Raw genomic sequence first — 13441 nt, 5'->3', positions numbered from 1 at the left:
ACGGGAGTTGGGTGGACACAAAGGGAAGGGGTCACCGCTACTCACCCAACCCTCGAAGGTGTCCGAGGCGCCGGTCGTGCGCAGCAGCTCCTGGAACTGCAGGGTGCAGTTGGCCACGAAGTGGTCGTAGCCCAGGGGCGTCTCGTGGAAGACGGCCAACTCGAGGTGGCCGCCGTCGGTGACGTTAGCGCAAAACTCCTCGTTGTACGTGGGTTTGTTGGTCTTCTGCTTGGTGCTGGTCTGGCCCACGCGCACCTGGTCCACGCTCACTGTCAGATAGGGATCCAGCAGCTGGTGGCCCTTCTTGAAGAGCGAGTGGCGCAGGGACCAGCGGGTGGGCTGTAGCCCCACCGCCTCACCGATGCGGACCCTCAAATAGCCATTGAACTTCATGGTGCCAGACGACATGCCGGCGCCGCAGCCTCGGCCCCGGGGGGCCGCGCTGGTTCGCAGCGGGAGAACGCGGAGTCCCGTCTCAGGCCAGCCCTCGGGGCAGCTGCAGGAGTCGAGGCAGCCCTGGGGAAAGGCAGCGCCCAAGCGCCCCTCGACTGGCCATTCTGCCTCCTCCTTGGGACTTTTTCCTCCCCTCCTTCCCTCCCTCCCGAGGTGGAAAGGAGGGGAGCCCGCCGCCGAGCCCTCAGCGGGCCGGGGAGGCCCGACCGTCCCTTCCAAGCGCGCTGCGCTTCCCGGGGGCTCGCGCGGGACTCGCCCCTTCTCCAGGGCCGGGCAGCTCCTCTCCCCGGAGAGCCGGAGCTACCCGTCCGGTGAGCTCCAGCCCCAAGCGTCTCTTCCTCCGCCTCCTCCTGCTTCTCCTCCTGCCCCCGCCTCCGAAGGCTCACGCTCTCCCCCACTCGGCGAGCTTCAAACCAGGAAGCAACTGCCGCCGCCGCCGCCGCATCCCCGGCGAGAACCTCGCGCCGCCAGGTTCCAAGTTCACAGAACCCCTGCGCCGGCTCCCGCGCCTTCCGGACCCCGGGGGCGTGGCGCGCGGCCCGCGGCCCGGCCCTGCGGTGGGTGGATCCCCGCGCAAGCCCCCGGGAGTCCAGTGCCCGCTTGCACCGCCCTGCGCGCCCTCTTTGTAGCGCTGGGTCTGACCGTGCGCTGCGCGTTAGGGGCCACCCGGGGCGCAGGCCAAAAAGGAAAGGGCTCGTGGCCCAGCCTGAGCAAACACCTGAGGCGTGGGAGACTGGCCTGGGGAGGGATGGAAGGTTGGGAGGACGCAGAGGAGGGCGCTCCAGCCAGGAACCCGCGCAGCGAGGAGTCGCCCGTCCCCTCTCTCCCAACCTCCCCGGTGGGCTGGTGACCCTGTAGGGCCGTCTCCAAGAGGCCCTGGCCGGAGGCGGGCGAACGGCGGGGAGGTTCTTTTTCCTAATCTTTACAGGGATGGCTCATACCGGGGTCAGCTCGAACGCATCCTGTTTGTGCGCCTTTCCTGCAGAGGCTAATTACACAGTTGTGTGTATGTGTGTGTTTTAATAAGGCAGTAGTAATGATGGAAATCCTGTTCTCCTCCTTCCTCAGAAGGTGTGCCTCGTTGCACAAAGAGCAGGAAAGGTCGGTTCTTCTGGAGACAGACACGGCCAAGAGTTAATAAGTCTTTTCCTCTGCTGGTGGTTCCTGGTCCACCCAGCCCTGCGCGGCAAGGGCAGAAAATGTTCACACACAGGCTGTCCCCGACACACACGTGGAAGAAATTGCCGCTTCTAGGAACACTCCATGTTGTTGTATTTGCAATCAGAGTGGCGGGCGTTCTGATGCTTCCCACCCCGTAGCCCCTGCAGATTTTGTCTCTGAGGAGGGCCTTTTGGCCTACTCTGCTATGCCACAAAGCTTGCTCCCTGAGGGCCAGCCGCAACCCATTTGTTTCCCATAAAGCCTAGGCCACTTTTTGTTTTTGTTGTTGTTGTTGTTGTTGCTGTTGTTGAGACAGAGTTTCGCTTTTGTTGCCCAGGCTGGAGTGCAATGGCGCGATCTCGGCTCACCGCAACCTCCGCCTCCCAGGTTCAAGCGATTCTCCTGCCTCAGCCTCCCTAGTAGCTGGGATTAAAGGCACCTGCCACGACGCGCGGTTAATTTTGTATTTTTAGTAGAGAGAGGGTTTCTCCATGTTGGTCAGGCTTAGTCTTGAACTCCCAACCTCAGGTGATCCGCCTGCCTCGGCCTCCCAAAGTGCTGGGATTACAGGCGTGAGCCACAGCGCCCAGCCAAGCCTAGGCCACTCTTAAGATACTTGATTACATTCTGTCTTGCTATACTGGTTCCCTTGGAGCAGATTCAGCTTTCTTTCCTTCCTTCCTTCCTTCCTTCCTTCCTTCCTTCCTTCCTTCCTTCCTTCCTTCCTTCCTTCCGTCCTTCCTTCCTTCCTTCCTTCCTTCCTTCCTTCCTTCCTTCCTTTTATGTTTTAGAGACTGGGTTTTGCTTTGTCATCCAGGCTGGAATACAGCGGTGTGATCATGGCTCACTATAACCTCCAGCTCCCAGGCTCAAGTGATCTTCCAGCCCCCGCCTCCTAAAGTGTTAAGATTACAGGCATAAGCGCCTGTGCCTGGCCCCAGGTTCATCTTTCTAGCCCCCATTCCTCTAAGGCCCTGTTCAGAACTTTCTAACTGAGTAGGTTCTCAACGATTTCACATGAGTGCAAGGAGGCCTGACCCGTAATAACAGCACTATACAGAATGAAAACAAATAAGGACAATGGGCCAAGGGGGAGAGGGCCTGTCTTAAAAACACCAAAGCTTCCTTAGAGAACAAGGCAGGGATGCAACACATCACTCTAATGACACCTTAGCTTTAGGCAGGGCTTGTGAAGCATGCTCCCAAACGTCCAGAGGGCTCCTGTTTGGCCTTAGTGCTCCAGGGGAAGATGTCACATCTACCATGTGGGTCAACTCTGTTGCCCTTTCCTCCAAACAGCTGGACTCTAGCTTTAAGAGACACTAAAGGATTAGCTGCTGTTGGACTTTGGGGCTAAAAGAAAACAGTCCCCATATGGAATCATGGGGTGTCGACTTTAATTTTTGTTTTAATTTTAAAAAAGAAAACAGTCCCCAAATGGTAGGTGGCCACACAGCTGTCCTAGGACTGGGATATGAGGACACCAGACACTCCATCTTCATCCTATCAGTACCTATCAAGACTGGCCATGGTGTCAGAGCAGTGAGTCAGATGGCCATGGTGCCTGCCCTCCTGGGGATTATAGTCCCACAAGGAGGAAAAACAACAAATAGAAGAGGATGTATGTGGAGGGTGCAGTGAAGGAAAAGCCTACAGTGCCAAGAGGTGATGTATTACAACTGGATGGGTGGTCAGGGAAGGCTTCCTTGAAGAGGCAAATAGCAGAGAGATCAGCTCATTCAGAGCTCCCAAGAAGACAGATGGGTTGGCCTGTTTGGCCTATCTCTGCTATTTGCTTCAGCACTGTATGCGGCTGGAGCTGAGGAAGGTAAGGGGAAAGTGGCTGAAATCAGCTTGCAAAGGTGGTCACACTGACCAGACTGGTAGATCATAGGAAAGTCTTTGGATATTATCTATGGGTCACTGGATGCCTCTGAAGGCTGTTAAGCAGAGCCAGGGCAAGATGAGGATTTGTGTTTTAAAATATCTCTCTAGGGACAAGCAAGGTGGCTCACACCTACAAACCAAACACTTTGGGAGGCCAAGGCAGGAGTACTGCTTGAGCCCAGGAGTTCAAGACCAGCCTGGGCAACATGGCAAGACTATCTCTACAAAAAAATAAAAACTAAAAAATTAGCTGGATGTGGTGGCATGTGCCTGTAGTCCCATTATATTTTTTTAGTAAAATAAAATATCTCTCTGAGGGGTGGACTAGAAGAAACAGCACGAGTGTGGGGAGACCAGTTATGAAGCTGTTGCCAAAGTCCAGAGGTGAGAAGATGGTGGCCAGGACTCAGGTGGTAGTGATGGAGATGAAGATAAATAGATGAATTCAAGAAGCATTTCAGAAGTAGAACTGAGAGGTCTTGATGACAGATTGAAGGGAATGAGGAAGAAGACGGTATCAAGGATGACTTGCAGAATCTGGCTTGAGCAACTGTGTGGACTAGGGAGCTATTAGGGAATTAAGAAACAGCATGAGACAAGGCGCGGTAGCTCATGCCTGTAATCCCAGCACTTTGGGAGGACAAGGCTGGGGGGATGGCTTAACCCCAGGAGGTTGAGACCAGCCTGTGCAACATAGGAAGACTCTCATCTCTACAAAAAAAAAAAAAAAAAACTTTTTAAAATTAGCCAGGGCACGTGCCTGTGGTCGCAGGGGAAGCCAAGGCAGGAGGATCAGTTGAGCCTAGAGACCAGCCTGAGCAACATAGTGAGGCCTCGTCTCTACAAAAATAAAAAATAAAAAAATTAGCCAGACATGGTGGCGGGTGCCTGTAGTCTCAGCTACTCGGGAGCTGAGGCAGGAGGGTCACTTGAGCCTGGGAGGTTGAGGCTGTAGTGACCCATGACCATGCTACTGCACTCCAGTCTGGGTGACAGAGTGAGATCCTGTCTCAAAAAAAGAAAGAAACATGGCAAGAGGAGATTGGGGCAGAGGTAAAGAGTTGGGGGTAGGAGGGGAGGATGAAGAGTTCAATTCAAAACTTGTCAAGTTTGATATATCTTGATACATTTAAGCAGAAATCTGAAGTGGGGAATTGGTTATGTGGTTGTGACACTCAGAGGGGCAGTCTCTTAGCTAAAGACAAAATTGAGAGCCATTGGTATACAGATAGTAACTGAAGCTAGAATAGTGGATCAGACTCTTCATGGGAAGATAGGAAGAAAATGCAACTTGAGAAGAGGACCCAGGACAGAGCCCTCCAGCAATTTCAACATTTATAGGTGGAGGAGAAGCAGGCAAGCGGATTGACAAGCAGTAGCCAGGGCGGTAAGAGAAAAGCAGTAGCCAGGAAGATGTGGTGTCCAGGTATTATAGAAACCAACCAAAAAGTTTTCAAGCAGGGAGGAATCGTCAGCTAGGTCAAATGATGTCAAGAGATTAAGTAGGCAAGGACTAAAGAATGCCACATGGGCTTGCCACTGTGGCTCATGCCTGTAGTCCCAGCAATTTGGGAGGATGAGGCAAGAGGATCACTTGAGCTCAGGAGTTCAAGACCAGCCTGGGCAACAAAGTGAGACCCTGTCTCTACAAAATATAAAAATAAATTTAAAAAGAATGGCATGTGGAGTTGGCATGGACAAGTCCTTAGCAATCTTTCAACAGTTTCAGTAGGGGGTTGTGAGTGGAAGCCTGTTGGGGTAGGCTGAGGTGAAAAGGACGTGAGAGAGTGAATGTAGACACCCTTTCAAGAGGTTTGGCTGGAATGGAAAGGAGAGCGAGAGCTGAGGAAGAAGATGGAATCACTAGAAGAAGGGCTTGTTTAGAATGGGTGAGCAACACCAAGAAGAGAGATCACAGGGTTCTGAGGTGGCAGGAGGGAATGACACCCAAGACATGGCAAGAGCATGGGCCTTAGTTAAAAAGAAACACCTATGTTGTGGCTCTCAGCCTGCTGCCCAAAATTGCCTGACTGAAGTCACACAGTTGACGTGAAGTATTTAAACCCCAAAAGAACTACAGGCAAAATGCAGGCTACCATGGTAATTGTCAAGCTACCCTCTCACTGTCTCGCTCAAACACTTTTTCTCTCCTTCCTTCCCCCTCTCATCATCTGTTGGTTTTCTCCCCTCTCCCTGTTCCTCATTTTCTCTTCCTGCAACTGGCTCCCTAAATACAGCCAGGGAAGATGGTCATCAACAGCCCCAGCTTCCTACATTCCCAGCTTAATAGCCCCAGCAGAATGAGGATCTTTGCTATCAGCATCTCAAAATTAATCTCCAGGAAAACTCTTGTCTCCAGCCTATGTTATGTGACATAAGGTCAGGTAGGAAGCAGCACACAGTACAAGGTCTCCGTAAGAAGGAACTGTCTGCCAATACCAACTTCTCCTATGTAACAACTTCTATCCAGAGCTAGCCCTGACCCTGAAAACAGGGAAGCAAGGGGTCCCCTCTCTCTACACATCCCATGCTAATCACTAATGGCTTGTATGTGATACAATACAGCAACTATTGCAATACAGATATATCTGTATTATAGGTCCTTTTATAGACTAGAGGGTTTTATTCCATGATCACTATTACTGTTTCTTTTCTTAGTCACACTATAACTTTAGACTTCTCTGTATATAATTCCTAGTACATTATCAAAATGCTTTTTAAATTGATTGGTTGCTTGATTGAATCACTGCCATTTTTCTGATTTCTTAAGGAACATTTCACACAACTCCCATTCCATTTCATAGAATTAGATAATTTAGAGAATAGCATAGCCAGGTCAAATGTGACCCCATGTTACTATAAAATGGCACAGGCTTTAAGGGGCAGTTTGACAGTGTACATCAGAAGCTTCAAAGTAAAATGAGTTCTATGCCTGAAGAACCAGTTCAGCCATAGTGGAATGGCTGAGTAAATTATAGAATAGCAACTTAATGGAATATTATGTAATTACTAAAATTATATATGATAAACAACATAGAAAAAAACAGTAAATAGGCTGGGCACGGTGGCTCACACCTGTAATCCCAGCACTTTGGAAGGCTGAGGTGGGTGGATCACCAGAAGTCAGGAGTTTAAGACCAGCCTGACCAACATGTTGAAAGCCCGTCTCTACTAAAAATACAAAAATTAGCCGGGGGTGGTGGTGTGTGCCTGTAATCCCAGCTACCCAGGAGGCTGAAGCAGGAAAATAGCTGGAACCCGGGAGGCAGGAGCTGCAGTGAGCCAATATTGCGCCATTGCACTCCAGCCTGGGCAACAGAGCAAGACTCTGTCTCAAAAAAAAAAAAAAAAAAAAAAAAAATTCTAGTAAATAACATTTGAAAACTAGAATAAGAAATATAAATATGCTAAGAAGTACAAAAATATGTATACCAAAGGATAAAGAAAGGAATGCAATACAGGTAAATGAAAACAATTTTTAGAGCATTGTACAAATAATAAATGTTCTTACTTTAAAGGACTCTGAAGATAAAATAATTCACATAAGGCATTTGATACCTTGCCAGGCACATGGTACACTTCAGTTGTTACCTTGGCTTCTATATTATAATTCTCTGAGCATCCACCAGCCAACAAGGCACTTTAGAAACATTATTCATTTGATCCTCATGACAACCAAATGAAATGTTGTCATTATCTCTATTTCACAAATAAGGAAACTGAGAGTTGAAAGGTTAACTGAATTGGATCACATAGCTAATACATGGTAGAGCTGATATTTGACCAATTTTTGGAAAAACAAATGCCTAAGCTCCATCCCAGCATGATTTTAATGGATAGTAGGATTGAAAACTGCTGCTACTATACACTGAGTACAAAGGGGAAGAAGACTAAGACTCTCAGCAAGCAGGAGAGAATGGTTTGCAGGGCAGCAGTCCTAGAAGTGCCTGTCTATATCCATTTCTGAGTATGCAAAGGCACATCTAAATAAGTGGGGCCACAATGTCCTCCTCATGGGACAAAAAGAGCAGAAAAGGCAAGATATTTCAAAGATATAGTAACATTTCTCAGAATGAAAGAAAGACACTGGTCTCATAGTGAAAATGATGCAGTGTATTGGGCAGAACGAGTAAAGAAAGACCCATAACTAGAAACATCACTGTGAAGTTTCTGGACTTCATGATGGATAAAGGAAAGATCTTCAACGACTTGGAGGAAGAAACAGAGGCAAAGTCAGGGCGGGGTGGCACAGGGGGATGAGATCAGAGAGTGAGGACTTCAGCTAGCCAAAGGGTCCTGACAGCCAGTCTGTTAGGGTGTCAGTGGATGGACAGCTCATGATGAGAGAGAGAATAAAGGGAAGGAAGCCCAAAGGTGAAGAGTCCTAAGAGGACAGGCAGATCCAGGAGACAGGCAGAGCTTCTCGCCCTTCCTCAGGTTTCACCAAAAGAAGGGCCTTCGATTACTATTTGCTTCAAAAGCCCACTTAAGTAAGACAGATTCCAGGGATTGAGATCAGAACACAAAAACACAAATAAAAGTAATCCTCCCATAAAAAGCAGTCAAGTTAGTAACACTTTGTACTGACAGCTGCCCAGGCAGCCTGGTGATCAAGAGCAACGACTTTGTAACACATTTTTGCTACTGTTTTCTAACAGGAAAATCTAGTGAGGTTAAATATTTTATATATGTAAACAAAACAAATACAAATCTCTCCTATGGCTAATTTATTTCTGACATCTCACCTACTTGAATCTACCCATATTAGAATATTTTCATTTGAAATCCTTTATATTACCTAAGTGCCTTTCTAGCAATTGTGTGAACCCTGGAAAACCTTGCTGCCATTCTATTAAGAAACAGATTTATAAGAGCCCAAATATAGTTTTGTAGATTCATACACAATAAAAAAAACTTCATACACAATAAAAAAGACTTCATACACAATAAAAAAGAAGAGATATAATTATTTAGGGGAGCCAAATCTAACTGCATTTAGTCACTGCAAACATTTCTTTGTATCCACTTCTAACACGTAAAACTAGCATGTCACCAAATGAGGCAAAAATATCTTTCCAAACTAAAATAGTGTAAGCTGGGGCAACATCGCAAGAACCTGACTCTACAAGAAATTTTAAAAATTAGCTGGGTGTGTGGTGCATGCCTATGGTCCCAGCTACTTAGGAGGCTAAAACAGAAGGATTGTGATTTGGTTTGGCTGTGTCCCCACTCAAATCTTATCTTGAATTCCCACGTGTTGTAGGAGAGACCCAGTGGGAGGTAGTTGAATCATGGGGACAGGTCTTTCCCATGCTGTTCTCATAATAGTGAGTGAGTCTCAGGGATCTGATGGTTATATAAGGGGGAGTTTCCCTACACAAGCTCTCTTTGCCTGCCGCCATTCACATAAGATGTGACTTGCTTCTCCTTGCCTTCCACCATGATCGTGAGGCCCCCTCAGCCACATGGAACTATGAGTCCAATTAAACCTCTCTTTTTTTTTTTTTTTTTGTAAATTGCCCAGTCTCAGGTATGTCTTTACCAACAGCATGAGAACAGACTAATACAGATTGGTTGAGTCTAGGAGGTTGAGGCTGATCACCAACCATGATTATACTAATGTATTCCAGCCTGGGCAACAGAGCAAGACCCTGTCTCAAAATAAAATGGTTTAAAATTCTTTAATTCTGAATGCAGTACTTAATATCTTTGACATTTTAAAAAAGGATTAGTGATAGAAGCATGTGAATATGGTTTAAAATAGTAATCATTTTCTCTAAAGCTATTATTAATATAGCTAATGGTCATGTTGTTCCCTTAACGTTTCTCATTTGGTTCTTGTCCATTAACAAGCCAAGTAGTTATTAACTACAAGTCATAACCAAATTATTAAACTGTATGGCTTGTGTAAGAAACCTGTGAAAGGAAAATGACTATTTTGCTGTAATAGCATCATTCTCTTTACCCTTTACTGGGTTTTCTCTAGGTCTCGATGGCATTCTCTGGTATACTCAGTGACCATCCGGTCAGTAATTTCATTCTGGTCATTGGGCGTCATACTTGGATTTTTCAAAATCCTTTGGAATTGCCTTTAAGTCATTTATGAAAACCTCTACACACTCTTTTAGCCTTTGAACTAAATAGTTTTTATAGTGATAAAATTTAATGCACAAAATGTTTATTATCAGTTCAAATGATCTTAATGTTAAGGTCACTCAGGCCTTCTTAGTTATGTTTTTTGTAGTTATGTTTTATGTTTTTTTGGGAGGTGGGGGGAGAGTGATATGGTTTGGCTGTGTGCCACCCAGATCTCATCTTGAATTGTAGCTCCCATAATCCCCACATGTTGTGGGAGGGAGGTAGTGGGAGGTAATCAAATCATGGAGGCAGGTTTTCCTATGCTGTTATTGTGATGGTGAATAATCTCAGAAAATCTGATGGTTTTATAAAGGGCAGTTCCCCTGCACACACTCTCTTGCCTGCCATCATGTAAGACATGCGTTTGCTCTTCCTTCACCTTCTGCCATGATTGTGAGGCCTCCCCAGCCATGTGGAACTGTGAGTCCATTAAACCTCTTTTTTTAAAAAATTACCCATTCTCGGGTATTACTTCATAGCCATATGAAAATGGACGAATACAGAGAGCTTCACTTTAAATTGACTATTTTACCAGGATGTAGCCATAACTATTTACTATAGTAGCCACTGAAGACTTTCTCAATATACTGTTAGTGAAAAAATCAGGCTATCATACTATAATTCATCATGATCCTATTTGGTGTAAGATATATATGTGCCAGACTGGCCAACATGGTGAAACTCCATCTCTACTAAAAATACAAAAATTAGCCAGGCATGGTGGCACATGCCTGTAATCCCAGCTACCTAGGAAGCTGAAGCACAAGAATCGTTTGTTTTGAACACAGAAATTTAGCAAATGTTCATTCAAAATGCTGGACAAGTAAGGTAGGTAAATTAAGGTACTGCTTCTTTTCAGTACTAATTTAATAAAATCCTACTATGTAGTTGATATGGTTTGGCTCTGTGTCCCCACTCAAATCTCATCTTGAATTATAATCCTTACATGTCAAGGGAGGGACCTGTAATACCCACATGTCAACCACCCTGGATCATAGCAGCAGTTTCCCTCATGTTGTTCTCATGATAGTGAGTGAGTTCTTGCAAGTTCTGATTATTTTATAAGGGGCTCTTTCTCCTTTGCACACTCTCTTCACCTGCCGCCATGTAGGATGAACATGCCTGCTTCCTCTTCCACAATAATTGTATTAGATTGGTACAAAAATAATTGTGGTTTTTGCCATTAAAGGTAAACACAATTATGTTTACAAAAACTACGATTACTTTGCACCAACCTAAATAAGTTTCCTGAGGTCTCCCCAGCCATGTGGAACTGTGAGTCAATTAAACCTCTTTTCTTTGTAAATTAACCAGTGTCAGGCAGTTCTTTATAGCAGTGTGAAAACAGACTAATACAGTAAATTGGTACCAGGAGTGGGGCACTGCTGTAGATACCTGAAAATGTGGAAGTGACTTTGGAACTGGGTAACAGGCAGATGTTGGAACAGTTTGGAGGGCTCAGCAGAAAACAGGAAGATGTGGGATAGTTTGGAGTTTCCTAGAGACTTGTTGAATGGTTTGGGCCAAAATGCTGATAGTAATATGGACAATGAAGCCCAGGCTGAGGTGGCTTCAGATGGAGATGAGGAACTTATTCAACACTGGAGCAAAGGTAATTCTTGCTATCCTTTTGCCAAGAGACAGATGGCATTTTGCCCCTGTCCTAGAGATCTGTGGAACTTTGAACTTGAGAGAGATGATCTGAAATTGGAATTTATGTTTAGAAGGGAAGCCGAGCATGAAACTTTGAAAAAGTTGTAGACTGACAATGCAATAGAAAAGAAAAATCCATTTTCTGGGGAGAAATTCAAACTGGTTGCAGAAATTTGCACAAGTAACAAGGAGTCAAATGTTAATTGCCAAGACAATGGGGAAAATGTCTCCAGGGCATGACACAGAGATCTTGGCAGCAGCCCCTCCCACCACAGGTCAGGAGGCCTAGGAGGAAAACATGGTTTTGTGGGCCAGGCCTAGGGCCCTGCTGCTCTGTGCAGCCTTGGAACATGGCACGCTGAGTCTCATGCACTGCTGCTCCAGCTCCAGCCGTGGCTAAAAGGGGCCATTGTACAGCTCAGGCTGTTGCTTCAGAAGGTGCAAGCCCCAAGCCTTGGCAGCTTCCACTTGGTGTTGGGCCTGCAGGTGCACAGAAGTCAGTAATTGAGGTTGGAGAACCTCCACCTAGATTTCAGAAGACGTATGGAAATGCATGGATGTCCAGGCAGAAGTTTGCTGCTGGGGCAGAGTCCTTATGGAGAACCTCTGCTAGGGCAGTGAAAGGGGAAATGTGGGGTTGGAGCCCCCACACAGAGTCCCCACTGGGAGACCGCCTAGTGGAGCTGTGAGAAGAGGGTTACCATCCTCCAGACCTCAGAATGGCAGATCTACCTACAGCTTGCACCAGGTGCCTGGAAAAGCCACAGGCACTCAACACCAACACCTGGAAAGCAGCCGGGAAAGGGGCTGTACCTTGAAGACCCACAGGGGTGGAGCTACCCAAAGCCATGGGAGCCCACTCTTTGTATCAGTGTGCCCTGGATGTGAGACATGGAGTGAAAGGAGACCGTTTTGGAGCTTTAAGATTTAATGACTTCCCCGCTGGATTTTGGACTTGCATGGGGCCTGTAGCCCCTTTGTTTTGAATGGGTGTTTTCCCATTTGGAATGGGTGTACTTAACCAATGCCTGTACCCCATTTTATCTTGGAAGGAACTAACTTGTTTTTTATTTTACAGGTTCATAGGCGGAAGGGACTTTCTTTGTCTCAAATGAAACTTTGGACTGTGGACTTCTGAGTTAATGCTGAAATGAGTTAAGACTTTGGAGGACTGTTGGGAAGGCATGGTTTTGAAATGTGAAAAGATATGAGATTTGGGAGGGGCCAGGGATGAAATGATATGGTGTGGCTCTGTGCCCCACCCAAATCTCATCTTGAATTCTTATCTCCATGTGTTTTGTTGAGGGAGAGAGGTGATTGGATCATGCGGGGCAGTGCCCTCCATGCTATTCTTGTGATAGTGAGTGAGTTCTCATGAGATCTGATGGTTTTATAAGGAGTTCTTTCCCTTTTGCACTCTCTTTCTTGCCTGCCACTATGTAAGATTGTGCCTGCTTCCCCTTCCGCCATGATTATAAGTTTCCTGAGGCCTCCTCAGACATACGAAACTGTGAGTCAATTAAACCTCTTTTCTTTATGCATTTTCCAGTCTCGGGCAGTTCTTTATAGCAGTGTGAAGATGGACTAATACAGTAGTCAACATAATTTTAGTTCTAGAAGCCAGTAGGTAATAGCAAGTTAATTCAGATCTTCGATTCATGACCTTTTGGGGCGGCATGGGGAGTTAGATGGCCCAAATATTGGGATTTGACAAATTTGGGTGATTTTCTGAACTCTAGGCATATGAGACAACAGCTTTCAAAGACTTTGGTTTACATCCTCAAAAAACTGCTAGATGGCCTTGGACAAATCATATAATTGCACAGAATTAAATGAGAAACTGAATTTAAAGCACATTGCAAAGCCCTACAGCATTGTATTAATGTTATCAGTTCTGCCTCATCCTGCTGCTCACTTTCCCCTCCATTTGCTTCATCCTTCCTGCCTACCACAGATCCCCTCCCATTCGCCTCATCCTTTGGCCCCTGCCACAGATCCATGACAATACAGGGGGCTCAACCCTGCCACTTGCAGAGAACCTTCAAATCAGAGGTAATATTTTTTGAGACAGGGTCTCACTCCTGTTACCCATGTTGGAGTGCACTGGCACGATCATGGCTCACTGCAGCCTTGACCTCCCAGGCTCAAG

The 13441-nt window shown here is 46.4% G+C and overlaps 2 protein-coding genes across 4 annotated transcripts in view; one reads left to right on the top strand and one right to left on the bottom strand.

Moving 5' to 3' along the window:
- PRKCH (protein kinase C eta) overlaps window positions 1-987 on the bottom strand; it is a 231216-nt gene extending 230229 nt beyond the window's left edge. The window contains exon 1 of the mRNA XM_007986896.3: window positions 46-987. Within this exon, the coding sequence (XP_007985087.1) occupies window positions 46-408 (363 nt within the window). The 5' untranslated portion in view covers window positions 409-987. The remainder of the gene's footprint in view (window positions 1-45) is intronic.
- Window positions 1-13441, top strand: part of TMEM30B (transmembrane protein 30B) — a 45893-nt gene that overhangs the window by 2994 nt on the left and 29458 nt on the right. The window lies entirely within an intron of this gene.

This window comes from Chlorocebus sabaeus, chromosome 24, assembly GCF_047675955.1.
Source record: "Chlorocebus sabaeus isolate Y175 chromosome 24, mChlSab1.0.hap1, whole genome shotgun sequence".
Taxonomy (NCBI): Eukaryota; Metazoa; Chordata; class Mammalia; order Primates; family Cercopithecidae; genus Chlorocebus; species Chlorocebus sabaeus.
The sequence above is the reverse complement of the archived record's forward strand: the minus strand, read 5'-3'. Positions and strand labels throughout refer to the sequence as shown.